This window comes from Orcinus orca, chromosome 15 (genome assembly GCF_937001465.1).
Source record: "Orcinus orca chromosome 15, mOrcOrc1.1, whole genome shotgun sequence".
Classification (NCBI taxonomy): Eukaryota; Metazoa; Chordata; class Mammalia; order Artiodactyla; family Delphinidae; genus Orcinus; species Orcinus orca.
This window is the reverse complement of record NC_064573.1, coordinates 82,453,829-82,481,649: the sequence shown is the minus strand read 5'-3', so window position 1 is coordinate 82,481,649 and position 27,821 is coordinate 82,453,829. Positions and strand designations below refer to the sequence as shown.

At 36.4% G+C, this 27,821-nt stretch overlaps 1 protein-coding gene across 1 annotated transcript in view; it reads right to left on the bottom strand.

Annotated features, from left to right (window-relative positions):
- The window catches only part of KNTC1 (kinetochore associated 1), a 70,543-nt gene that overhangs the window by 22,043 nt on the left and 20,679 nt on the right, over positions 1-27,821 (bottom strand). Inside the window, exons 17-41 of the mRNA XM_033440852.2 lie at positions 27,116-27,241; positions 26,936-27,025; positions 26,469-26,522; positions 25,004-25,065; positions 22,882-22,993; positions 19,581-19,697; positions 19,345-19,488; positions 18,809-18,907; positions 18,088-18,191; positions 17,835-17,934; positions 17,253-17,387; positions 16,602-16,721; positions 14,907-14,979; positions 14,224-14,291; positions 11,367-11,647; positions 9,998-10,170; positions 9,455-9,552; positions 8,750-8,888; positions 8,222-8,278; positions 7,552-7,715; positions 6,032-6,136; positions 5,519-5,647; positions 4,773-4,889; positions 3,848-3,957; positions 1,587-1,794 (exon numbers count right to left, since the gene is read on the bottom strand). Of these exons, the coding sequence (XP_033296743.1) occupies positions 1,587-1,794; positions 3,848-3,957; positions 4,773-4,889; positions 5,519-5,647; positions 6,032-6,136; positions 7,552-7,715; positions 8,222-8,278; positions 8,750-8,888; positions 9,455-9,552; positions 9,998-10,170; positions 11,367-11,647; positions 14,224-14,291; positions 14,907-14,979; positions 16,602-16,721; positions 17,253-17,387; positions 17,835-17,934; positions 18,088-18,191; positions 18,809-18,907; positions 19,345-19,488; positions 19,581-19,697; positions 22,882-22,993; positions 25,004-25,065; positions 26,469-26,522; positions 26,936-27,025; positions 27,116-27,241 (2,985 nt within the window). The remainder of the gene's footprint in view (positions 1-1,586; positions 1,795-3,847; positions 3,958-4,772; positions 4,890-5,518; positions 5,648-6,031; positions 6,137-7,551; positions 7,716-8,221; positions 8,279-8,749; positions 8,889-9,454; positions 9,553-9,997; positions 10,171-11,366; positions 11,648-14,223; positions 14,292-14,906; positions 14,980-16,601; positions 16,722-17,252; positions 17,388-17,834; positions 17,935-18,087; positions 18,192-18,808; positions 18,908-19,344; positions 19,489-19,580; positions 19,698-22,881; positions 22,994-25,003; positions 25,066-26,468; positions 26,523-26,935; positions 27,026-27,115; positions 27,242-27,821) is intronic.

Below are 27,821 nucleotides of genomic sequence, written 5' to 3'. Positions count from 1 at the left end.
GAATAAACATACATCTTTAGAATGTCTCAAAAGCTGTTTTTTAAGAAACCTGTATGAGGCAATGTCATTTCAATACAGAGAAATGTTCTTAAGGTACTAAAAACCTAGAAATATAAACATATTAAAATTTTATAAGACTTTAAAAAATTTTATTTATTTATTTATTTTTGGCTGTGTTGGGTCTTCGTTGCTGTGCACGGGCTTTCTCTAGTTGTGGCGAGCAGGGGCTACTCTTCGTTGCGGTGCGGGGGCTTCTCATCGTGGTGGTTTCGCTTGTTGCAGAGCATGGGCTCTAGGCGCGCAAGCTTCAGTAGTTGTGGCACGTGGGCTCAGAAGTTGTGGCTCGTGCGCTCTAGAGCACAGACTCAGTAGTTGTGGTGCACGGGCTTAGCTGCTCTGCGGCATGTGGGATCTTCCCAGACCAGGGCTCGAATCTGTGTCTCCAGCATTGGCAGGCAGATTCTTAACCACTGCGCCACCAGGGAAGTCCGAATAATTTTATAAGGTTTTTAAATTAAAATTCTTTCTTCCATTTATGATGGGAAAATTAGAACAGGAGAAATTTGACCTTTTCTTGGAAATGACATAACTAAAAGTGTGGGCCTCCAAGCAAAACCTTTTCAAAGGATTTCATTCCAGCTATAACCATATATTAAGATACAAGAAATAGCTGGGTGGCATCTATATATGTTTATAAAAAGAAAGGAAATATTCTCTTTGTTCTGTTTCTGCCCACACACCATTACTTTTAAAAAAAAATTTTAAATGCCAACTAAATTCACATGAATAATAACATTGAACAAAGTGGGAAGATGATCTCTTTAGTACCTAGAAATTTTGAGCAAGTCTATATAATATTTGGCTGAATTACAAGCAAAACATAAAACTGAAGTATTATAATTTTAGTCTTATAATTTTATTTCCCCTTCTATCCACCTTCACTCCCCCATCAAACTACCCCTTGACCTAAAAGTTCCGATTCTCAGAAGATCTCCTAAAAAATAATCAAAAAGGGCAAATGTGTGTATGAAGATATTCATTTTAACAACTTATAATAATGAAATTTACAAAAAATTTAAATGTCCTTTCATAAAGGCCTGGTTAAATACAGGATGTTTCATCCACATAGTGGAATAATAAATACGTATCTGTCAAAAATGAGAGAGATGTCTATGCATTGACATGTAACGACAATATGTTAAATGAAAAAAGAGAGTGACAGGATAGTATATTTAGTCTAAGATATTTACCAAATTATTAACATTTTAATCTGTGGGAGTGGGGTTGTAGGGAAATTTCACTTTTTGATTTATACCTTTCTCTCTAGTTTGATCTTTTTCAAAGAATGTGTGCTATTTTTAAAAATCTGGGGAAAAGGGCTATTTTTATTTTGGAGGAAAAAAAGACAGGAAACGTGCTGTATTAAAGTATAATAAAAATACAGAAATCTAAAATTTTTTGAAAATTAATAGTTTACAAAAAATATAGGACTTACATTTTCAATTTGTTACTATAGATATCTGATTAATTAAGGGTAGGAGGGATGCGTGAAACGACCCAATGCATTCATTTCACCATTCATCTACCTTATGCAGTATTCCACTAAGACTGATGACCAAATCTTTTGTGCTTGTCAGTAAAGGAACCATTTCGATGGCTTTGGCCAGGAGTTTGGAACGCTGCTCCTTTGTGGATTCCATGCTTGTGTCTCCCTGGCTCTGGCTGGCATTAGTGTTGTGGAGGAGTGTTTCAATGAACAGCTGAAGAGCTGCATCTGAGTCCAACTGAAATGTGCTGAAATAAATATTCAGTTACACATGAATGTCCCAAAATGCATGCATTTCTACAGTTTCTCACAGAAAACTTAGGTATGAGCTCCCACCACTGAAATCTAACCCTTCCATTGTCAAGTGTCATAACCAGACCATTTACTTGTTTTCAAAGTTAATTCTTGCTTTTAAAAATATCAGATATTCTTGGTGGGCATATAAACTGGCACAATCTTGGAGGGAAATTTGTAATAAAGTTGAAAATATATATTTATGTCCTTTAATAGAGAAATTCCACTTTCATACACTTCACAAAAGTAGCAAAGATACACATATAGGATGTCCTGTAACAACTGCTTGTAATATTTAAAAATTGGAAACAAATACTCATCAATAGGAGGCTGGTTAAATAACTTATCCAAAGGAATACCATAGGATTCAACGGATATGAGGAAGAGCTATATGTCCTAATCTGAGAAGACATTATTTTGTTAAGTGAAGGATACATGCTATAAGATAATGTACAATTCTATTTTTCATAAACTTTTAAAAATGCATGTTAGTAAATGCATAAGGAAAAAAAAAAGAACAATATAGGCCAAACTCTTAACAGTGATTATCCCTGATGGATGGAATTATGTGGGACTTTGATTTTAATATGTTCCATCTGAATTGGAAAAAGTAGTACATTTAAAAATTAAGAATCAGGTTAGTATAGACAAATCGACAACTGAAATGCCTTCTAAGCCCTATTAATAAGATAGGGATAGTTTAATCTGTTATATAGAATAACTGAAATCTCAAGAAGAGCTTTACATACAATAATTTTAAAGTCATTCCCTGAAATTGTAAAGGTCACCTAAATTTATTCAGTGGGACTGCCTGAGGCAAGATGGTCACTATCACACAAGTAAAAATCAGCAACGCCATATGTAAGCACAACGATTGTGAAATGAGCCTGACATAATTAGAGCTATTTCAATTTCAGAAAAGGGGTCACGCCATAAAACAACAGACAAAAATCTACCAGGAGTTCAAATTAATAAAGAAGACGGAGTGTGTGTACCTCATTCTGGATTTGTAGCACTCCAAACTGAAGAATGGCATAGTTTTGTTATATCAGAGTGCAGGTAGGTCACAGCTAGTTAGAGCTATGAGCAGCCTATGGTCCCTGACTTGCAGGTTCAGGATGGTGACAGCCAGGGACATTACTCCCCACCATCCACAAGGACAAAGAACTAGATCCCTGTCTGGTGAGGAAATGCACTAAGCAGCCTCATTATCGAGAACTGAGATTCCACCCATCTGTCACAAACTGGATAAGGATTACAGCACCCTTGGTATTTTAGGAGCAGTACTTATTATCTGACCTTGAGCAGGGCACCTAATATGGGTTTGTTTTCTCATACATAAATTGGTTATAATATACAATAAAAAGTAAACGTGATGATGTGTGGGAAACCACTTTGAAACTAATAATGGGCCAGCAAATTTAATATCTAAATTTATCAGACAAAAACAACTGAGATATAAATTATAAATCATTTGATCCTCCTCATCACAGTATGCTGTATCTATAAATAACATTTGGTCTCAGTTTTTTAAAGTTATTAAAAAAAAATTCTCCCTAAATCATACTTTTCACCAATTTTTAATTTAAGATCAACTTGCCCCTAACTTGATCTGATTTAGAAGTTTACTTGCTCAGAATATTCCCAAAGTTCCCTTATCATGTGAATCGTCTGGAGCTTCTACTAAGACCAGTTTCCTGGGCCTCAGCCCAGACCTGCCGAGTCAGAACCAATATAGAGGGACCCAGGAATCTGTATTTTTAATCAAGTGCCCCACGTGATGCTCATCATGAGGCAAGTTGAGGAAACACCAAAGAGTGAATTAAAAAGGTGATATCATAAGAGAATTTAATCTGGTTTGGACTTATTCAGTTTGAGGTTGAGCAAAAGAAAACATCAGAGGTCATGGGCCACATGTAATAATCACTGTTATCACTGTGTTCTCACATTAGCATTACCGGTTTGTTAAGCTAACAGCAAAAATACCAATGAAATTTAAAGAATTACCTGCAATATTCCAGAATGAGGCTTGTATCCATATCTATATTCTCCACAAGAGCTTTAATGAGGTCTTTCTTGGTGAGAAAATGTTGCCTAAAAACTGGCTGGAAAGAAATCTAGAAATAAAAAGAGCAAAACAAAAACCCTGCTAAACTGAAATGTATCAGACTAAGGGCACTGTTGTGACCTGCCCTTTTACTATCCATTTTTTTAGAGAAGCATTTTTCTATAGCTTCTTCAACTTTTATTTTTATCATACTACCCAACTCGACCATCACTCTGAAATTTCAGGTATATTTGGCTAGAGGTCCAAAATCTCTCTTAGTCACACTAACCCCTGGCTCTTCAGTAAAGTTTGGTAGTTAGCAACAAACAGTCCCATTACTGCATAGGAACGAGGCGTCAAAACATATACCATTTCTACAATGGTTACATTCCTGATATGTCAACTATTTGCAAATAAAATAAAATGCTTTACATTCATAGTAAAGAAAACAGGATTTTGTTGGTTTGTTTTTGCAAAGTGAAAAATAAGGGCCACTTACTTCTCCCTGGTAGGAGTTGCTGAAGCTTAGTACAATGTATATACATTTTAATATTATCTTTAAACAAATAGCACACAAAAAAGTATGAGGCTAAAGGGTAGGCCTGGAATACCTTAAATGTTCATTAATACTAGATACATTCCTATAATGAGAAGGCTAAGCAGATGAAATGTCAAGCCTCTTCTAATTTCTTTAAAAATATAGCAAAAAGAAAATGAGGCAAAAGGTCCTTATTTCTTTGAAAGCACCAATGCGTGTAATAACTAACTAAAACTTACAAGTCAGTTTATATATAACCTCTCCAAAAGTAAAGGATAATGAGTTCTTTGTTTTAAATTTTCCAACTGGAAATAGATGAAACTTCATGGCACTTGAAGAATACTCACACCAAGTTTACTAAGACGAATGCCCCACCGGGAATCAGTACTGAGTTCACAGAACTTAAGCTCCATTTCTATTTCCTGATAGAGACTGGCCAGCTGGGAGCCCACCAGAGATATTGCCTAAAAAATTAAAATAGAATTAAAATTGAATTGCAAATAGAAAATATTCTAATACCCTTTATACGAAACCCAACAATAAAAACCATAATCTTTCTTTATGATAACAGCTGGAATGTTACATGTTGCTTCATACACCGTCATTACTTGTATTAATATAATACTTAGGTAATTCGGCTTTTAGTGTGATGCCATAAATTTAGTCTGGATTTCTTTCATAAGAAAAGGTCAAATTTGAGCTATCCTGCACGTAAAATGCCCACAAAAGGCAAATTTTGAAACAAACAATATCAAAGACAAGTTTTGCATCCGTTAAACTTGTCCTACAAAGAAGAACTGGCTCATGGGTCTAAGATTTCCAGTACACTAGAGTAAGCATAAGCAGTGAGGTTCTCTGGCTGAATACAGATTTAAGAAATAAAAAATGTAATCCTCTGGGTTGAGCAATGCTTAGGACCTGCATATACATTCCCTGGTGTGTTGCCAGTTAAGGAAAAGCTGGTAGAAACCATGTGTGTTAGCTTGACGTTTCTTTTGCTAAATCTTTAAGATCTGGTGGCAAAGCCAATTTTACTTCTTCCCCTAAATCTTCAATATTTCAAGAACTGAAGGTGTGCTTCCTTAGGTCATACCAATATTTTGTCGTAATTCTGCCATGCTTTATCTATGAGCTTCCATATATTTTCAAAGACTTCTTTTTGTGGTAAGAGAGTGCAGTACCCCAATGCCAAGTTGAGGTCCACCAGGCGACAATTAAATACCTGTGGGAAGAAAGCATCCAGAGAAGCAAATTCCTCACAGTCAAAACAGAATTCAGTCTCTAAAGGCTGATTTGTCACTAAATTTAGTTTTAGGCCCTACGAAAGAACAAGCATTTCATGAAAAGTTATTTATAGTAAAATAGTTCCAACTTGTTTGCTTAGTTTTAATGTCTTTTATCACTATTATAAATTTAAGGAAAGAAACTCTAACAAGTTCTATATGACACAGAACCCTTACCTTCTCTGTATTAATTCTTTTCAAGTCCCCAACATCCCCTCCCCCTCCTCACTCTCATCCTCACTGAAAAATCAGAAGCAGGAGAGAGGGGAGAGAGAGAGAGAGAGAGAGAGAGAGAGAAGAGCTTACCACAAACTAATACTCACTTTGTACAAAAGTGTTGCGGCGTTTCCCCTGATAAACATAATGGCTTTCTCTTTCAATTCCATAACAACATGCTTGGATTTAACTAATGTGGCCTCTCCACACAACTTTTAGAAAAGAACAAAAGAATTCTCAGGTCCACGTCTATGCATAGTTTTGAAAACTTTTCTTAAATATTAAGGAACTTTGAAAATTCAGCATTATATGCAAAAAGTATTGTCGTTTAATCTATAATGACAGAAAGCTGGGGCTTGCAGGGGAATTGACTGGGAAAGGGCAAAAAGGAACCTTATAAAATACCCTGTACCTTGATTATGGTGTTGGTGACAAGGTGAATACATTGGTTGATATACTTAAAATACATGCATTTTAATTTTGAAAGCTATACTTCAATAAAGCTGATTTTTAAAAATATTGGCATTTAGTAAATATGAATAGAGTAGTAGAAATGAATACAAGACCAGCTTCATCAGCAAGTTATCAACAGATAGTTTGTCTTCTAGAATCTTTTTAATGACGCCGTTGGGTAATAATTATAATTTGGGCCACAGTAAAACAAATAGCAGATCGATAGCAGATTGAACCAATGTGGTCACTGGGCTTGGAGTAAGAGGACTTAACACTGCAACCAAAAGCCTCAGATTATTTACTTTGCCTCCCTGAATCTGAGTTTCTTCGTTTGCAAAGTGGAGTCTCTCAGGTTTGTCATAAAGATTAGGTATGAAAATGTGTGCAAGGGCTTCCCTGGTGGCGCAGTGGTTAAGAATCCACCTGCCAATGCAGGGGACACGGGTTCGAGCCCTGGTCCGGAAAGATCCCACATGCCACGGAGCAACTAAGCCCGTGCGCCACAACTACTGAGCCTGTACTCTAGAGCTCGCGTGCCACAACTACTGAGCCCGCGTGCCACAACTACTGAAGACCGCGCACCCAGAGCCTATGTTCCACAACAAGAGAAGCCACCACAATGAGAAGCCCACGCACCGCAACAAAGAGTAGCCCCCCGTCACCGCAACCAGAGAAAGCCCACACACAGCAACGAAGACCCAACGCAGCCAAAAATAAAGAAATACAATAAAATAAAATAAAATAAAAAAATAATTTTTTTAAAAAAAGAAAATGTGTGCAAGCACCTTGAACTATACCTGACTTTGTAGATGTTCAACAGACGTTTCCTAAATCTGACAAATTATCAATTTCCTTACAACAAAGCCAAATAGGAAAATGTGGGTTCCAAATTCCTTTGTTTGGCAGTGCTTTTTTTTTTTTTGCGGTACGCGGGCCTCTCACTGTTGTGGCCTCTTCCATTGCGGAGCACAGGCTCCGGACGCGCAGGCTCAGCGGCCATGGCTCACGGGCCCAGCCGCTCCGCGGCATGTGGGATCTTCCCGGACCGGGGCACGAACCCGTGTCCCCTGCATCGGCAGGCGGACTCTCAACCACTGCACCACCAGGGAAGCCCTGGCAGTGCTTTTGTATCTGTACTTGGGCAAAGTGAAAGTAGTTGTTCTCGAAACTGTACCTTGTCACTCAAACTGGCATTCATGAAGTTTGACACAGAGTGCTGAAGACAGGTACCAAATGAACCAACTACAAATTTTAGGGCCAGCTCCCATTGGCTAGATTCCTGAAGGTTCTGAAGCAAGGCAGAGATGGAATTGATAATAGGTAACATAAGGCTGTCTCCTGTGAAATGATAAAAGTATTTTACTCGAGTACAAGTATTTTAATATTTAGATTTTTTTTTAAACAAAGAAATACCATATTTGGAAATTGTTTTCCGGGACGGTCTACTTCTTCAATGCAGGTAATGGTCATAGAATTTATTCTCAAAGTTAGTAAATAAAAGAGTTAACATGAGGCTTGATCTAAACCAGAAAATAGCTAGGTACATGGATACTGAGGTACTTTGATTGTAACTTGCCTATTTTGAGATGCTTCAATCATTAGCTGAAGAAAACCATTTCTCTACTTGGAAGACCAAATTTATGAACAGATTCATAAAAGTTAACACTATAAGCCAAATGACCCATTTTCCTGACAGTTTGGAAGAGTAACAATGTAACAGTAATAATTAAGAAACTATATTAAGGACATTACATCAGATTCATATTCAGGATTTCAAGAAATTTCTATGTTGGCCTATTTACAAAATTGTAATTCAATGGTTATACGTTTCTGATGTCAAATACCTTCACTGATGGAGCAGTATGGTAAACTTGTAGAATCGAAGGGATATCTCTTGCTTTCTAAAAAAGAGAATAAATTCAATAACAATAAGTAAAATAACTCTCTTTTAGAGCACATAGTCCCAGAGATACTTTAATATTGTGCTCGTATCAAATAATGTTCTAAAGCAACCTGTTACTTAAAAAAAAACAAAACCTTTACAGGTCTGGATGTACAGATAAGTGTACATCCAGACCAAGACGCAGAACACTACTAGCATCCAGAAACCGTCCCCTTGCCCACTTCCAGTCTACCCTCCAAGGGTAAACACTACCTTGACTTCCAATAGCATGGCCTCCTTATAGTCCGTCCTTGTACTTTACATAAATGAAATCATACAATACATATTCTTTTGTTCCTCACTTCATTTGTTCAGCATTATGCCTACAAGATTCATCCACGTTACTATGTGTAGTTTCAGTTCCAAACCTCTACCATTTAAACTTGCATGAAGAAGTACACAGAAAAAAGATGACACAAATGAGATTTACCAGACAGAGGCACAAGTGATGAAATCAATTCATAGATGACAGGGAGCACCATCTGGGACTCGAGAACTATCCCATCTTCACTGAAGAAGTCACAGTAAGACCACTCCTCATATGGATCTTTATGAGTTCCAAAGGAAGTCTAAATATCAAGTCATACAGAAAAGACACAGATAAGGACACTCCAGGACACAGATTCCTTCTTCACCAAGCAGAATCCAGAATCAGATCTATCAGAGCCAAACACAATGTTGATGGTCAAATACAACCATGTAGTCTGTTTCTTCTGGTCTATGGCTTAAAATAATGCTGCTTTAAGTTAAATTGTTACTCAGGGAACTCCCCGGTGGTCCACTGGTTAGGATTTGGCACTTTCACTGCGGGGGCCAGGTTTGATCCCTGGCAGGGGAAGATCCTGCAAGCCACATGGCCAAAAAACAAAAAACAAAACCAAACTGTTACTATGGACAATGTCCAGAGATGCCTTGTTTGAGGCCCAATGTTTCAAAAGATAGTGCAAATTAAAGCCAATAAATATTACTAGAAAAGAGAAGTGGTCTCATGCCCTTAAGTAGTTCTCTGGTCTAGAGTAAGAAAATATGAGAGGTACATTCAGTATTTTTATAAACTATGCAAGTGATTTAAAAGTGGTGTGTAATGGATTGGGTAGGGGTTTTGTTTAAGGAAAAGAAATTCAAAGCAATTTACTTTCATGAGAATTCCGCAGTCATCCATTTGGCACTGTCTGGAAAGCTCTACTGCCATTAAAGTATATTTACAGAGTTCTAAGGCATCTAGCAAAAAATCTGAAAGAAAATGGAGAAAAAAATCATTAAACTAGTATTTCATGTGTTTAGAACAACATAAACAACCTTTAAATAATTACCATTCAAAAGTCTAAGGTAGGCCACAAAGCAGAGAGAAAGGTTTCCACATAGCTTTGACTACCCTAAATAATACAGGTCAACATTCTTTTTAAGCTTGACTTGAAAGTAAGATCAGATATGGGGAGGCAAGGAATTTCACAATCTTCTGAAAGCGAATATTGTCAATAGTCAGAAATGACATTGTTAATTTTGGAAATACTTTAAAATAGTAACCCCCATAGAGATTCAATTATAAGTGTCCCCTTTGTGAAAGAGGGATAATGATCGCTTCTCTACCTCAGTGTCCAACTGTAAGGAGACAGCATTAGACAAGTACGAAATGAAGCAGAGAATATAAAACCACGTAGATTATAAATCTTGTCACCTGGACTGCAGATGGTGGCAGCCTGGCATGCTAGATCATGTATCTCAGAAGGAAGATTTAGTCCCTCAGGGATTGCCATTGGAAAGCCATTAGCCAACATCTGACAAAGCTTCTGACACGTCAGGAACAGCAATTTTCCAGTGTTGGTGTTGCAGTGATACTTAAACAAGTCTCTTTGGAAGAAAGGAAGTGTCGGAAGTTAGAGCACTCATATGGAAAGCAGATGGATTTGCCTTTCTTGGATTAATATATAACCACTGGAGCTTCCCTGGTGGCGCAGTAGTTGAGAGTCCACCTGTCGATGCAGGGGACACGGGTTCGTACCCTGGTTCGGGAAGATCCCACATGCCACGGAGTGGCTGGGCCGGTGAGCCATGGACGCTGAGCCTGCACGTCCGGAGCCTGTGCTCCGCAACAGGAGAGGCCACAATTGTGAGAGGCCCGCGTACCGCAAAAAAAAAAAAAAAAAAAAAAAGTATATATATATAACCACTAACAACATTTACAATGCCTTTAAATGTTTTCAGTGTGCTTCGTTTTTCAACTTGCTTGGGATACCACTAACTATTGCACTGCAAGGTGACCTAAACTCAATGGTTTGGTTACCTAACTACACCCGGTTAGTCACACCTCTTGTATGCCATCACTTTCTTTCTTTAAATAAATTTATTTATTTTATTTATTTATTTTTGGCTGTGTTGGGTCTTCGTTGCTGCGTGCGGGCTTTCTCTAGTTGCAGCGTGTGGGGGCTCCTCTTTGTTGCGGTGCACGAGCTTCTTATCACGGTGGCTTCTCTTGTTGTCAAGCACGGGCTCTAGGTGCGCAGGCTTCAGTAGTTGTGGCACGTGGGCTCTAGAGCACAGGCTCAGTAGTCGTGGCACACGGGCTTAGTCACTCCATGGCATGTGGGATCCTCCCAGACCAGGGCTTGAACCTGTGTCCCCTACGTTGGCAGGCAGATTCTTAACCACAAGTCCCTACGCCACCACTTTCTGACCCAGGCATCCAAAACAGGCTCTCAGGGCGAGAAACCAAGAATCACGTCTGTGGAAGTGAAAGGGTCACCATCCCTATCCTCGTCACCGAAGAAGTAAATGAAGGGCTTCCCTGGTGGCACAGTGGTTGAGAGTCTGCTTGCCAATGCAGGGGACACGGGTTCGTGTCCCGGTCCGGGAAGATCCCACATGCCGCGGAGCGGCTGGGCCCGTGAGCCATGGCTGCTGAGCCTGCATGTCCGGAGCCTGTGCTCCGCAACAGGAGAGGCCACAGCAGTGAGAGGCCCACGTACAGCAAAAAAAAAAAAAAAAGAAGTAAATGAAACCAGGGTTCCTTTCTGATGAGCTGCGTGATTTGGGGACCCGGAACTCACCTGCATTTTCTCAGTGCCCCTTCCACGTTCCAGTCGTTCAAGGCCCTCAAGATCATCTTGGCCTCCAGCTCTTGCCGGGACACCTGCAGGGCCAGCACCTGTCGGTGCAGCTTGGACTCGGCGCTCAGCCTGTCCTCCTCGGCAGCCGCAGGCTCTGCTGGCCTCCAGGGTTTGTGTTTAGCCTGTGCGACTTGCTGAGCTTTAATGTGCTGTTCCCGGAGCTCTGCTACCAGGGAACTACTGCTGTAATCTTCAAATGAAAGAAAGACCTCGAAGTTCTCCTGTAGCAAGGCAAGCAAGACAAAGCTCCACGTCTGTCCAGTTCATCTGTGGTTGAAAACCATTGGAGTGTCTCGAAACTCTATTTTACCTCTCTCTCTCTCCCTTGTAAATCAAGAATTTAAGACTCTATATTTCAAAAGTAACTTATTATATAAAGGTTGGAAAAGGGGAAAATATCACTTAACCCAGGGCCTTCTCAACTTTGGCACTGCTGACGTCTTTGGGTCTGGTAATTCTGTTGTGGTAATTCTGCCCTAATCCTAACCCTAACCCTAACCCTGAACAGAAGGAGGGAGGGATTAAGTATTAGGTTTGTGCGATTCTACCCTGGTGGCTTGAAGAAGCTAGTTTTGCTCTTTTCTGTAATAACTTCTGGTTAGCTGCTAACACCAGACCTAGAATTAATTTTTCCAGCCCAATAAAAGGATCCTGCTGAAGCCCAGGGAAGGACACCAAGAGGTAGTGGGAGTGAGTGAGACCTTCTTCTTTGACGCCACACTTCAGAAGGGCTTCTCAATCTGCCAGATGATTCTGTGCCGCAGGGGCTGCCTTTGCACAGGAGGATGTTTAGCAGCATCCCTGGCCTCTCCCACTAGACCTGGCACAAGGATTGTTCCATAAATGGTAGCACCATAACTAAACATGACTTTGCTTAGAGCTAAACCATTGCTTTAAAGTACCTGTAATTTTCAAATTTAAGAAGACCGCGGAGAAGTTAACTTATGCTGACTCCTGGGTGCTTCACACAAAGACATCTATTGTTTAACACAGAAGATCGCAAACTTTTGGGTTGTAGCACCTCTTTACACTCTTAAAAATTATAGAGGACACCAAAAAACTTTTAAAGGAGATATCTATCAATATTTACCATATCAGAAATTAAACAGAAAAGTTTAAAATACAAGAGCATATAAAAGTGCACATACCATCAGCCTTTAGAGCGATGATGTTACCACATCATGAAGCCTCTGAAAACCCAGTATACTCTCATGCGAGAATATGGATGGAAAGAACAATTTCTTATTTTTGCTATAAATAGAGTTTTAATCTCATGGACTCCCTGAAAGGGTCTCAAGAGACCCTTGGGAGTCCATGGGCCATACTTTGAGAAACAGCAGTACAATAAACTGTGATAAATTATTTCTTCTTTACACACTTTGAGATAATACAGTTGCGAGTTAAATCTGCCGGTGTGTTAATTTCAAGTTTTCACAAAGAGATCCTCACATCTACCCAATATCCTATTTGATGAAACTTATCAGTTAGCCCTGACAGCCCTTCTATTTATAAAATCTTTTCACGTTAGGAAGGCCCTAGAGCCAAAATAAAATAATTAATTTCAAATTTCAAATCTGAAGACAATCAGTTCAAAGTTAACAGAAATTAATTTTCAAGAAAAAGTGAACTGCCTAGAATGAAACTATATAGAAAAAAAAATTAAGACATTATGAAGTAGACAGTAATCTTCTGGGCCAGTTTCTATAGACAATTTGCTGTCTTTTGCAATATTTTGAGACACTGTGGTGCCTCAGTTTCCTCATCTGTAAAGGAGAATTATAACAGTACCCTCCCTGGGGATCTACTGTGACAAATAACACATGCAAAGCCCCATGTCTAGTACATAGTAAGTACTGAGTAAATGACAGCTACTGTTAGCCATCATTCCGGGCCACCAGAGTTAAATAAATAATCTATAAAGATACCGTAAACCAAAATGGTTTTTTAAAAAGGCATAAACTAGAATACAATTAAAAAACAGAGAACAGTTCCTTAAAAAGTTAAACATAGAATTACCATATGACTCAGCAATTCCTCTCCTGGGTATATACCCAAAGGAATTGAAAGCAGGAAGTTAACAGATATTTGTACATCCATGTTCAATGCAGCATTATTCACAGTAGCCCCAAAGTGGAAACAACCCAAGTGTCCATCAAGAGATAAATAAACAAAAATGTGGTACAGCCATACAGTGGAATATTATTCAGCCAGAGACAGGAAGGAAGTTCTATACATCCTACAACATGGATGAACATTATACTAAGTAAAAAAAGCTAGACACAAAAGGACAAATGTTTTTATGATTCCACTTTATATGAAATAGGAAAATTCATAGAGATAAAAAGTAGATTAGAGGTTACGAGTGGCTGCGGGGAGAGAGGAATGGGGAGTTATTGCTTAACAGGTGCCAAGTTTCTGCCTGAAGGGATGAAAAGTAGATACTGGTGATGGTGATGGTTGTACTGCACTGTGAATGGAGTCAATACCACTGAATTGTAAATAGAAAAATGGTTAAAATGGCAAATTCTACATTGTATGTACTTTACCACGATTTAAACAATCAATAATGCAATACACCCAAAACCATTGAATTATACACTTCAAATAGATGAAATGTATGGTATGTGAATTATATTACATTAAAGCTGCTTTAAAAAAGAGAGACAGAAAGAGGAAAAACCAGTATATCTGAAGTCTCTGAAGGCTAGTGCAGAAGGTTTTAAGAAGGAGGAACTGATCTATGTCAAATGCACTGATGAGTCAAGTAATAATGTTCAACATGGCTTAACATCTTTACCTGTAAGCTAGCAACAGTTTTAAATTGTTTCAAGGTTTCTTCCCATTCATCCTTCTTCTGCAGATTGTCTGTAATTAAATTTTTAAAAGTTATAGCATACATCCAAATTCTGATATTATCAGAATTTTTAAAAGCTAAAATTTTAATTCGCTTTGTTTTTCCCAAGTCTTCAGTAGTTCTTTTCAGATTCTGATAGAAGACAATTTAAGTACAAAAAGAAATCTAATTATTCTTTCTGAAGGTAGAAAAGAGAAGTTTGTTGGTTACAAAACAAATGGCAATTTTTTTGAAATAAATTCCAGATTTTTTTTTTCCCCAAGAGAATTACTTTGTTAATTGTTTTAAATTCAAGGTTAAATGGGTTTTTTCCCAATCATAACCAAGTGGTAAGTGAGCAATGTGAGTAAAAAGTGCAAGGCACCAAAGAAATCTAGTCCAGCATTAAACAGTCACTGAAGCATAGGCACAAATGATGAGTTGATCTTACATGCTTCTGCTCTTACACTACTAATCAAAAGAATAAGGCAAGAAAGCCTTTTCATGAAGTAAAGTGTGCGAGATCAAAAAAGACAATCAGAGGCAGGAAAACTGTGGGTCAGGATGGGAGATGTCACTGATGCCCTCTTCTGAAAAGGATCAGCTTTAGAACTAAACCAAGAGGAGCGAACAGAGATGGAAACTACCTTTCTGAATGTCACACAGTAATTTAAGAATGTCTACTGATGTCTTCGCTACAGACAGTCTCCAGGCCTTGTCCTAAAAAGAAAAATGCAAAATGAAGTCCCTTTCTTGTATTTGCCATTGTATATGTAGTGCATATATAGACAAATAAATAAAAAGCACAGAATCAGAATAAACAATAGATATGGCTTAAGAGTTGAGAGGTCTGTGTTACAGGGAGTTGGGCAGCCAAAGAATGATCATAATTGAATAATATATAAGCTAAACATGAAAAATACCCATACGGACTCTTGGATATATGATTTAGAAATACTATAGAATATGCAAATCTCCCAAATCACCTTTCAGATACACCATAATTAACAGGCATTTGGGTTTTGTTTTTTTTAACAGCTTTTACTTATTATTTGAGAAAAAATCTGGAAAGGATCTCTGGAAAAGTTAAAGAGAACTGAACTTGTTTAGTATAGAAATCAGAAGTCTAAGAAAGAATCATCCTTAAGACTAAAAAAAAAAAAAAAAAAAAAATCTTTTTTTTTTTTTTTTTAAAGATAAGAAAAACCAAAGAGGGAAAAGCTTTAATTGAAAGACATGGTATGTGTAAAATGCTTAGCAAGGGCCGGGTCCGTACAAAGTACTCAAACATTTTGACTACGGGCTGCAGTTGAAGCTGGTGGTTGAGAACACAGACAGTTTGAAATGAGACTCTGCCACTTTCCAAATACCCTTGGGAAAGCCACTAATTTTAAAATTTTAGTTTCTAAACTCAATCAAAAGGAGCTAACAATAGGGTCTCCTTCACAATTTTGTTCACAGTTTTATTGTGAGGAAGAAATGGACAATCTATGTGAAGTATTTAACCTAATGCCTAGTGGACAATAAGAGGATAATAAATTTTAGGTGTTAAAAAAAAAATCATTTCCCTAAAGGTAAAAAATGATTGAAGTGCACCACTGAGAGAGGCTGGGAGGTAAGTATCTTCAAAGGTTTAAAAAACTCAACTACCCTGGATAAACTAGGTTTTCGGTCCCTTATCTCTCTACCGTGAATTGGCTCTCTGGAAACCGTTTCTAAGTTTCAACGTTCTGTTCTCAGATTAGATTTACTTTGGTTCTGTGGCTGACATTACTCGAGAGTAATGACTATGTCCCATACAATGCAAAACACTGTTTATACTTTAAGGCATTACGGAAAATTCTTTATGTATAACAGATACTTCAGTTAATCCTTTTGATCTGCAGATCCTAGATTATTCAGTGTGGGCTCAAAGCCACTGCTCCAAAGCAGCTGTATTTGTTTGTTTTTCTATATGGTAAATTTTCTATATAGTAAATGGGAATTTTAATATTAGGCCATTCTATGGGCTTCCCTGGTGGCGCAGTGGTTGAGAGTCCGCCTGCAGATGCAGGGGACACGGGTTCGTGCCCCGGTTTGGGAAGATCCCACATGCCGCGGAGCGGCTGGGCCAGTGAGCCATGGCCGCTGAGCCTGCCCGTCCAGAGCCTGTGCTCCGCAACGGGAGAGGCCACAACAGTGAGAGGCCCATGTACAGAAAAATAAAAAAAATAAAAAAAAATTAGGCCATTCTAGCAGTGAGAAGAGCAAATACTCATATTTGTAATTCTGTCTTTTCTATCCTGTTGATAAATATCCATAAAAATTGGATTTATCTGCATTTTATTTAGTGAAAATCTCACCTCATTAGAATTATCTGGTTCTTCCTGTAATGCCAGCCGTGCCCATATGATTACTCTTCCTGCAGTTTTCTGAGCTTCAGCAGGAGGCAAAGACCTCAACAGAAGGATACAGTCTTCACCCTGTAAACAGAGTTTGAAAGGAAGAAAAAACAGCTGCTACCTGCAAAGGATGATTTGGCTTTACCTCTTACTTTTCTATTTAAAGATGAAAAGACATCATTTTGAAAAAGACATTATGGTTCCATGGTTTAAAAATCTGAAAATTCTGTTTTGGATGACAGCAAACAGAAAAAGTAAATTAAAATACTACCCTTTGTATTTTGTAATTCTTAGGTACGCCTGTAGTTTTAGAATTATATAAAAATAAAGACACTTAAAAACACAAAAAGAAAACCCACCTCCTATTCTGGAAACAAAGGGTCCTACACATATGTAAAACATGAGTCTGAGTTTTGTTAACTACCAAAGACTATGAAAGCTCATTAGGTATTCACAAAATACTTAAAACAAAACTATACATATCGGCCAATCTAACGTCTAATGTTGGTATAACTTTATTTTGTGCTTGTCTGTTTGGATAATTTGATAGTTAAATCTTTAAAAACTCAAAACAAACCAACCATATAAAAGTACGATATAAAACTTTCACACCTTTTCTCTATCAATCAGGTCAATAATCCTTAGACTGTAGATTTCGTCTTTAGGCAACATATATGCTTCGGCCACCTTTAAAGCATCCTCTAAAGAAGATGGGACATCTTGTTTGAGAATGTATCTTACCACCCTCTGAAATAAAGACAATACACATTTCTTTGTTATGAAATCTCACAGAGAGCCCAGAAATCATTTGTTCATATAATTAAAACAATGCAGCAAACTCTAAACTGTATGAAAAATTAAAACATGATTTGCATTCTGAATTTAATGACAGTCCTTTCACCCTTCTTTTTTTCCCCTTAGCTTTACTGAGGTTTAATTGACAAATAAAAATTACATATATTTAAGGCGTACAACATGATGGTATAATATATTCCTTCAGCTTCTTAATTTACTGTCTGTTGTCTTTACTACTCTAACAACCAATCAAACACTCTCTTAACATTCTATCTAACAAAAGGGAAGCGGTGAAGAACCTAGCTCTATTAATCTTAAAGAATATAAAATCTGGTTAAATTTCCCATGTTGCTCTGGAAGTGGAGCAAAGGCGTTAAAAGATTCAATTATTGTACTTACCATTATTTCCTTGCTTAAGAGATTCACCTCCCTTATTCCATAGCCTCGTAAAAGTTTCTTCATCTCCATTAGTTTGTAACTTTCCTGTAATAACTTGACTCTAAAAGTAAATTTATTGATATTAACATAGACTGTCTTTTTTTATGAAATACTAAGGGACACAGTAAAGGATAGAAAAACATATATGAATTTCAACTCAAAACATGAAGTCTATCTAACAGCAAAAAAGCTGTTTGGTACACTGTAATCTTACTTGGGATGGTCCATCTCCAAGTGCTGTTTCACCAGCTGCTCCACAGCTGCACTCCAGGGGACCACTGCTGCATACATTATCTTGAGCACAGCATCAAATATGAGCTATAAAGACACACACACTGATAGTGAAGAGCCCTCGGATTTACTTTTCATGCAAATTAATGACACAGCCTGATCTACAGCAGGGATCTTGCATCTATTGGATAGAAGCTTGAGAATATTTCATCTTCTGACTGCAAAAGCATGTCTTCCAATATTCACATATAAAGGGCAATTTTATTATTTAGAAAAATTCAGAAGAGTATTTTCTCTGCTGAAAGTTAAATCATATAGCTCTATTAACTTTCTATAGACTCTGTGTTTAAAAATATTCTCCATGGTTTTATTCACATTTTACAATGGTGACTAATAACAGTGTGAAGTCAAAATAAAGGCATATGATAAACATATTTTAAAATGTCTCTATGTTTTAAGACCATAGAAATGCCTGAAAATATATGCATCCAACTGTCCATGTGGGTTTTTCTGGGGCTGGGAATGAGAAGACTTTTTATTTTCATAAGAAAAAAGGATTGAGTGGTTTTTATTTTCTTTTTATTCTTTTTCCTATTACACAAATTCTCCCTAACAAATATATATTGCTTTTGTGACCAGAAGAAAAGTTTTAAGAAAGGATGCAATGCTCAAAAGGAAAATCTATATGATCACTATTTACTTACATCTGTGTCAGATAAACATCCTATTACTGCTATAGCTTTTGCTTCCCATGCTGTATCAAAGAGTGAGGTGAACTTTGAGCTACATCTCTTCAATAAATCCTAAAATGGGATAAATATTTTTTTAAATTTAAAACTCTCACTAAAACATCCCCACACACATATATAAACATAGATAAATAGCTTTTATGGATGCGTAAAAAACCAAAAACTTCTACTTAGCCGTGAATGCTGAACAATGGTCAACAAGTGCAAAATTGCCAAAACCTTGGCCTTCAGTTTTATTTACATTGTACAGAAAACTTTGTTCACGCTCCTATTATTTCACAACAACCATTTGGAGAAAGTCCTAACATTATCTCACTGTGCTCAAGGCGACCAGTCAGTTAGTAGCAGAGTTAACCCACATTCTTAACCAATACAATACGCTGCGTCAATCCTGATGGTAAAGCATGACATTCCGTAAAGAGTTAAACATTTAATACAATGATGCACTGCACACATCCAGAAAAAAAGACTAGAGCTAAAGAAGAAGTTACCTCTATGTACAGAAGGAGAAGTTCCTCCTCCTGTAAGTCATGTTCCCTCACGTAAACTCTTATAAACTTCTCGAAGACGGAAGGGATAAGCTCGGGGGCCAGTACTTTATCAAACATTCGGAATACAATGGTGGTTGTATCCTCCTGGATGTTGAAATAAAGACGGCATAAATGCAAACTCTAGCTGTGCTGGCTATGATAAAATAGTAATCATTCTGATAAATCTAGACTTCTACCTTCTCAAAATCAGAGAGGGCCAATTTGCAGTTGTATTTCCTATGCAGTGTGATTAACTCTCGTAGGTTATTTACCAAAGTCCTTAACTGACAAACTTCCTCCATGTTTTGATGATCCTTATAAAACAAAAGTGTTGAAGTTGTTAAGGATATGAAATAAAAGTGTGAGAGGGAAATACAAATAAGAGGAAACTGCAACTTATGCCTTTAAGTTTTGTAGACGTTTAAGCAAAATTAACTAGTACAAATTAACAGATCAGAATCCAATAGAAATCTAAAAGAAATTTTCTTTCTTAAAAAAATAGAAAAAACTATTAATATTAGCATAATATTTTTTCAGAACCCCAATATACTTAGGTACACAAACATCATTTAGATAATCCTCAGTGTTCCATCCATATAGATCATGACCAGATACAAAGTGATGACATTTCCTAAAGTTATATACAAGGAACAGAATTTTCAATTGATAAAAGGCAATTAGGGAAAAGACAAAGTAGTGTTTTATAGCAAGAGGAAAAGCTCTTCTGTGGAAAAACATATAAAATGATCAATATACATTGTACATTATAACATGTATTGATTAACATCAATATACTGCTTGAAACTTACAGAAAAAATTCCCATCTTATTCTTAACAGCACATAATCAGTAAGTATAATTAATAACAAGAATCTGCTATATCAGAAAGTAGGAGGAAATTTATTATTTATTTTTGGGCTCCAGAAACTTAAGGAATAAATGTAATTTCATAATGTATGTACGATGTTACAAAAGGTCATACCTTCCAGTCCTTAAGTACTTTAAACTTCAGAGTTGAGGTTATACTGAGATGTCTCAACATGTTAGTTTATAAACTAAATTATGGTACCCCAATAAACTTTTTCAAAATATAAGAATGCATTTTTTTTCAATATAATGAATGCTTTCTGGTTTTTAGAAATATGAAGGGAAAAATAAATGAACTTAAGAAATTTAGAAGCCAAATAATAAATTCAGTTCATTAACCTCAAATTAACATCATATGTAACATCAATATTCCTGATCTTAGTTCTCTTTCTAGCATTGCTATTTTATTCAGTCAGTCAGAAAGTCCCAGATTTTTTTCAATTTGATCTTTTAAAAAATTCTTTGGTACTTAAGCCATTATGACTATTGGAATGCCAAAGAAATGCAATCAAAACTAGAAGTAGTTTACTACTTTAAATAAAAGAAGTAAACCTGATTGATACAGCCTTTGAAAACTAATCTTAATATGTTATTAAGTTTTGCCCTTTTAAAGGACTATGAAATGTTACTAATGCATAAAATCCCAATTAGACTACTTAGGAGTATGTTTATATATTTTTTCCCTTTTGGTTGGCTCAATAGAGAAAAACAGTGCATTAAGACAGGTTCAAGTTGTAACAGAAACGTAAGGAAGAAAAACACCTAATTTTCCTTTTTGTGGATTTTAAAAGTACACAACAGAAGAACATACAAAAAGAATATTTAATAAAGCAATTATACTCCAATAAAGATGTTAAAAAAAAAAAAAGAATATTTAAGAAGTGAATATGTGTCTAAATACACATAGACAAACCCTTCAATATAAATTAAATGTTTTATTACTAAAAATTTGTTTTTCATATCATACCAAGGAACTCCAATGCCAAGAGGACGCCAATCCTAACTCATCTGGTTTTTCTGCTGTAAAAAATACCTCTGCCAGTTGAAGCCCATTTTCTGGCCAGTTTGCCTTTAAAAAAATATTAGAGACCATTAAAAATAATGTTTTATGCCATGGGGAGTACTGGAAATGCCTTTTCAGTGCTAATTATACTGGTATTACCTTATCAGTTAGTTCAAGGTTCCTGGCTGCTTGTTCCAACCATTTTGCAAGAACTTTCTGAAATAGATATATCATAAAAAGTATTGATATGAATAAATAATCACTGAAATAATTTAAAACCTCCATCGTAGTCTTTCAAGAGACACTAAAATGAACTAACTGGTGTTAGCACGACTTAATCTTCAACGATATAATGTAAAAAATAGAATCATCAAGAGTGAAAACACTGAAGGCAACTTACCTGTCCTTCAGGTATAGTCCTTCTCACAAATGGGATCACATCATTTTTAAGCCATGGACAAAGCTTTTGCAAAGAGACTGGTGTAGAAACTGAGTTGAGCAAGTTCTCAAGCATTTTCACATCAAATCTGCTTTCAAAGTTTGCCTAAATCGTACAGAGTGAGAAACTAAGATTTATCCAACAAATTTAAACCGATAGCCTCCCAAGAGGTAAAGACCTATTAGAAAGTCATTTCAAGAAATATTTTACTGTGTTTCCCTGGTGGTGCAGTGGTTAAGAATCCGCCTGCCAATGCAGGAGACAGGGGTTCGAGCCCTGGTCCGGGAAGATCCCATGTGCCTTGGAGCAACTAAGCCCGTGTGCCACAACTACTGAGCCTGCACTCTAGAGCCCACGAACCACAACTACTGAGCCTACGCACCACATCTACTGAAGCCCGTGCGCTCCAGAGCCCGTGCTCCGCAACAAGAGAAGCCCGTGCACCGCAACGAAGAGTAGCCCCGGCTCGCCGCAACTAGAGAAAGCCTGTGCGCAGTGACGAAGACCCAACATAGCCAAAATAATAAATAAATAAAAATAAAATAAATTTATTAAAAAAAAAATTTTACTGATGTAACGACCCTTAAAGGTGATTTACTCTGTGCAAATGATTCAAGTTGGTAGCCACAAATTCCGTGAAACCTCATGGCAGTGAGTACTAGCTAATAAATTAGAGGCAGAGGAACAGGCAGAGATGGCATTCTAAGGAAAACTTAACTGGAGGTGACAGTACAAACCCTAACAAGCATGTGTCTTTAATAGCATCACACCCAGATACTGAGCTTTGGACCTAATATTCTATATCAACCTTAAGGAGATCCGGAGCAGCAATTATAATGGCAATCCTTTTCCACAATCTGAGCTGCAACAGGACTACCCTCTCCACCATTCCTACCTAAGAAAGCCCATCAATAAACCACTTAATAAAATGTTACCTCTTGACCTAAGTTTAGGAGCTAACTAGACTCTGAATGATGAGATAACATAAGTTTATATTTTATGTATAATATTTCCTCTAAGTTAATATCATCAGAGGGTAGTTTTCTCTGGGACAGGTCATATTTTATCAAACCGTCTGAAAACACACCATTGCCCAGTCACTCCTGCCACCCTATTAGTTTCCAACACTGATTCAATCACCTCTCACAGGAGCTATAAAGCCATTAAGAAAAAAATGCAAAACAAATTACCCGATGTCTCAGCCAAAGGTACTGTGCACAAACAAGGTTTCCTTCTCTTAGCTGTAAAAAAATATCCTTAAGGTCATCTTCATTATTCAGAAATTCAATCCAAGAACTACCCCTGCAAAGTCAAAGAGAGGAAAGAAGTTAGTAGTCAAAAAATATATATTAAGGTTATATGTTACAAGTAGATATGATTATGCATTTTAATTAGGTTTTTTTTCCCTCAGAGTTAAAAAAAGAATCAAAAGATTATACAGTGAAAAGTAAGTTTCCTTCTTATCCCAGACCTATAGAACTCCTGTATCTTCCCCAGAAGTTATAGCTCTCCTTGTAGGTCCTTCCTGAGATAATCATTACATATACAAGCAACCATTTTTAACTTGAAAATGAATGAGAATTTTTTTATGTATACTATTTGTACTTAAAAAAATTCATTTTATATTATCTTGGCAGCTTGTACCAATGAGCACATATAGATATTATTCTTTTTAAGGACTACATATTATTCCATGGCATGAATTTACTATAATTTAACTAGACACCCACAGTTGAACATTAGGGTTACTTCCAGTCTTTTGCTATAACCAACAAAGCTATAGTGACTACCCAGTCCTAGTTAAAGCTCAGAAATAGATGATGAATACTTCCTTAAAATGATAAAAAGACAAAACCCTATAAGTCTGTATCATGCTTAAATGATAAAATAAGCATTTTCACTAATATCAGGAACAAGAGAAAGATGTCTATTTACCACCATTATTTAATAATGTTCTACATGGGACTTCCCTGGCAGTCCAGTGGTTAAGACTTCACCTTCCAATGCATGGGGTGTGAGTTCGATCCCTGGGCTGGGAGCTAAGATCCCACATGCCTCATGGGCAAAAAACCAAAACATGAAACAGAAGCAATATTGTAACATATTCAATAAAGACTTAAAAAAAAAAGGTCTACATCAAAAAAAAAACAAAACAAAAACGTTCTACAAGTACCAGTCAATGAAATTAGGCAAGGAAAAAAAAATGAGGAAAAAAATGAAGCAAAATTATAATTATTTGCATATATAATTATATACTTGGAAAAAACAAGACCAATTGAAATATTACTACAAGTGAAAAAGGAATTCAATAAGGTAGCTGGTTTAAAAGTAATTTTAAAAAATCAATAGCTTCTATATCCTTTTGAAAATACAATGGAGAAAAGTCCCATTTATAAAAGTAGCAAGAAAGACAAAATTAACAAAAAAATGTACAAAATCTATATGAAGACAACTGAGTAGATACCACTTAGGAATATAAAAAAAAGGATAGAATGAGTAGGAAGACACATACTGCCGTTAAATAGTGATATGAAGACTTGATATTGTAAAGATACTGATTCTCCCCAAACTGATTTTAGGTTCAGCACATTCCCAATAAAAATAAGTAATAAAAAATCCAATATAAATAAGATTTTTTAAAAACTGGATAAGCTGATTCTGACTCCAAGTGTCATACAGAAAAGAGTAGCTGCCCAAATTCTGAAAAATAAGAAAAGTATAGTAGAACTAGTCTACCAGTTAATAGGACACTTTAAAGCTACATTAATTAAAACTATTTGATACTGGTGAATGAATAGAGAGATGAGATCAAGCGAATACAATTATATTGCAGAAACTTAAATACACGTGAGAATTTTAACATGTGACTAAGGTAACAGTTCAATGAGCAGTGAAAAGATAGAATGTTTAATGATAGTATCAGGATAACTGAATAGCTATAAGGAGAAAAAATAAAGCTTCCTTCATTGTTAGTTTATCATGATAAATAAATTTGTCTTAGCTTTAAGGTAACTAGATCTCATATTTGTCAATAACGATATTCTTGGTGCACATGTTAGTATATCTAACAGGATTAATTTCCAGAAGTGGATTGTTAAGGCAAAAGGTATGTTTATTTAAATCTGCCTTCCAAATGTATCAGTTCCAATGGATGATGTAGGAAGTGCCTTAAGCTTAGCAGGCGAGATAACATTGTCCATCACTGAACCCCCCAGAAACACAAATTCACTCAAAGCAATGCTATATCTTTTATAACATTCCAAACTTAAATCTAATTCATAATCTAGAATTCAAAATGGGGAATGCACATACCTGAATTTTTCTGGTCCAAATGCTCCATAAAAAGTAGTCAACTTTGCATGAGCCCTTAGAACCTAAAAAGAAATAACTTGACAGTCTGAATGTTGTGTGCAATAACATTAAAATAAAAAACACCAAAAATTAGGCTTTCTGTTTCAGAAGTCTTGTACATATTCTCATTTTATCCCATATGACAAGTCAATTCCCATAAATATGACTGCCTTTACTTAGCACAAAACAAAAAAACTTGAAATAACGGAAATATTTCCAATCACACTCAATGCAATAAACCTGCAAAGAAGAGGAAGGTATTTATACATTAATTGTAGGTACCTTTCAAAATCAATTAGTTTTCCCACTGATTTATAAATTTGCCCTTATGGTAAAACCTAGCTGGATTATACTAAACATTTACTTTGAGATAAGAGTTAAAAAATATATAGATGGTCCCTGACATGCAACAGTTCAACTTAAGATTTTTCGACTTTATGATGGTGGAAAGGCAAAACGCATTCAGTAGAAACCATATTTAGAATTTTGATCTTTTCCTGGGTTAGCAATAATATATAGGATGATTCTCCCTCGTGATGCTGGCGGCAACAAGGAGCCGCAGCTCCCAGTCAGCTACATAATCACAAACAACTGATATACTTACAACCATTTTGTTTTTTCACTTTGAGTACAGTATTCAATACATTACATGAGCTATTTGACAGTTTATTATAAAACAGGCTTTGAGTCAGATGACTTTGGCCAACTCTAGGCTAATACAAGTGCTCTGAGCACATTTAAAGTAGGTGAGGCCAAGCTATCACGTTCAGTAGGTTAGGTGTATTAAGTGCATTTTTCTTTTTAAAACATTTTTTATTGATGTATAGTTGATGTACAATATAGTGATTCAGCAATTTTTAGAGGTTATACTCCAATTATGGCTATATAAGATATTGGCTATATTCCCTGTGTTGTACAATATATCCTTGTAGCTTCTTTTTTTATTTTATTTTTTAAATTTATTTTTTATACAGCAGGGTCTTATTAGTTATCTAGTTTATACATATTAGTGTATACATGTCAATCCCAGTCTCCCAATTCATCCCACCACCACCACCCCACCTTGAGTGAATTTTTGACTTGCGGTATTTTCAACTTAACAATGGGTTGGTCAGGATGTAACCCCATCATAAGCTGAGGAAGATCTGTATGTACATGTGCACACACATATATTTTTGGCACCATCATAGCTATCATCAGTTTACAATTATTTGAAATAGCAGGCACTACGCAAAATGATTTATAGGAAATATTTCATTTGACCTCAAAATAACCCATAAGTACTACTATTATTCCCATTTTGCAATAAGGAAAAAATGTATTAAAATAACTTGCTCTTGAAAAAATACAGACCTATCTTGAATTCAAAAGTATATTGTAACAGTATATTCACTCCCAAATTGACCTATAAACCCAATGTAATTACCTCTTTTAAGCCATCAGAATAGATAGGAACAGCTTTATCTTCTTTCTTCAAAAGCTAAGATGAATAAGAAACACGGTTAGAATATCAGCTATACTAGGTTTTTCATGAAAGAAGATGGATTTCCTGTGAATTAAAGGAAAAAATCATCTTTAAAAATTAAATTGCACTCAACTCTGAGATGAATAATGAACAATAAAGAAGTTACATATCTTAAAAATAATGCATTTTATGAAAACAGCTCACATTTTGCCCATCTGTTACACCTTGATTTTAAGGAATATAACTAGCAATGGTATTCATTTACAGGTGAGTGAGGGGAACAACCTATAGCAAAAATGGCATCATTTGGAAGAGCAAAAAAAAAAATGCACTTTAAAAAAGGTCTATGGGAAAAATCATTCAGTTTTTTGCAAAATACTTCTTTTGCATAAGACAAACTAACATGCACAAAGGTCAGAAACACTTACCCTGGTTTTGGCATAATTTAGCATTTCCTGGGTTGTTTCATAGGTTATCCATTGAGCCTCCAAGCAGTAATTCACCACAAATTCATCGTCCTGTTTCATAAACGCCAGACATGGTAAGGCAATGTAATACTGATCAATCCATCGATCTGGATATTCTAGTATACAACAGGGAAAACATACCTGGATTTTATGCAGATTTTCCTTAGCTTCATCTACAAGTTTTTGCCATTCAGTCTGCTCACTGGTGTTCAGAGAACTCAAAGCTAGTTTCTCCAATATATCATTTGATTTTACTTTGTAAACAAGCTGTAATATAAACATGCAACATCAAGAAACTTGAAGCAAAATAATGCCTGTGGATGAAATCTTACACTGTATGCTAAATAAAAAATGTGAATATTCATGTGGTTCAAGAATAAGCATTAATGAAGGTAACACTTAGATAACAGAAAGGTAACCCAGATTACAAAGTGTTATGGAAACCATTTCTACTGAGTCCTCACTAAATGTGACCAGCAGTGTACTAAGAGCTTTACGTGAATTATCTCAGTTAACTCTCATAAAAACCTAAGTAAGCATTTGCACCTCCTCAAAACCCTATGGGGTAAATACTAAGATCCCTATTTTACAATCAAGAAAACTGAAGTTCAAGAGAGGGTAAGTAATGTGTCTGAAATTGTGCTGTTCAGAAGTGAATGGAGGGCTTCCCTGGTGGCGCAGTGGTTAAGAATCCGCCTGCCAATGCAGGGGACATGGATTTGATCCCTGGCCGGGGAAGATCCCACATGTGGCAGAGCAACGAAGTCCATGCGCCACAACTACTGAGCCTGCGCTCTACAGCCCATGAGCCACAACTACTGAGCCCGCGTGCCGCAACTACTGAAGC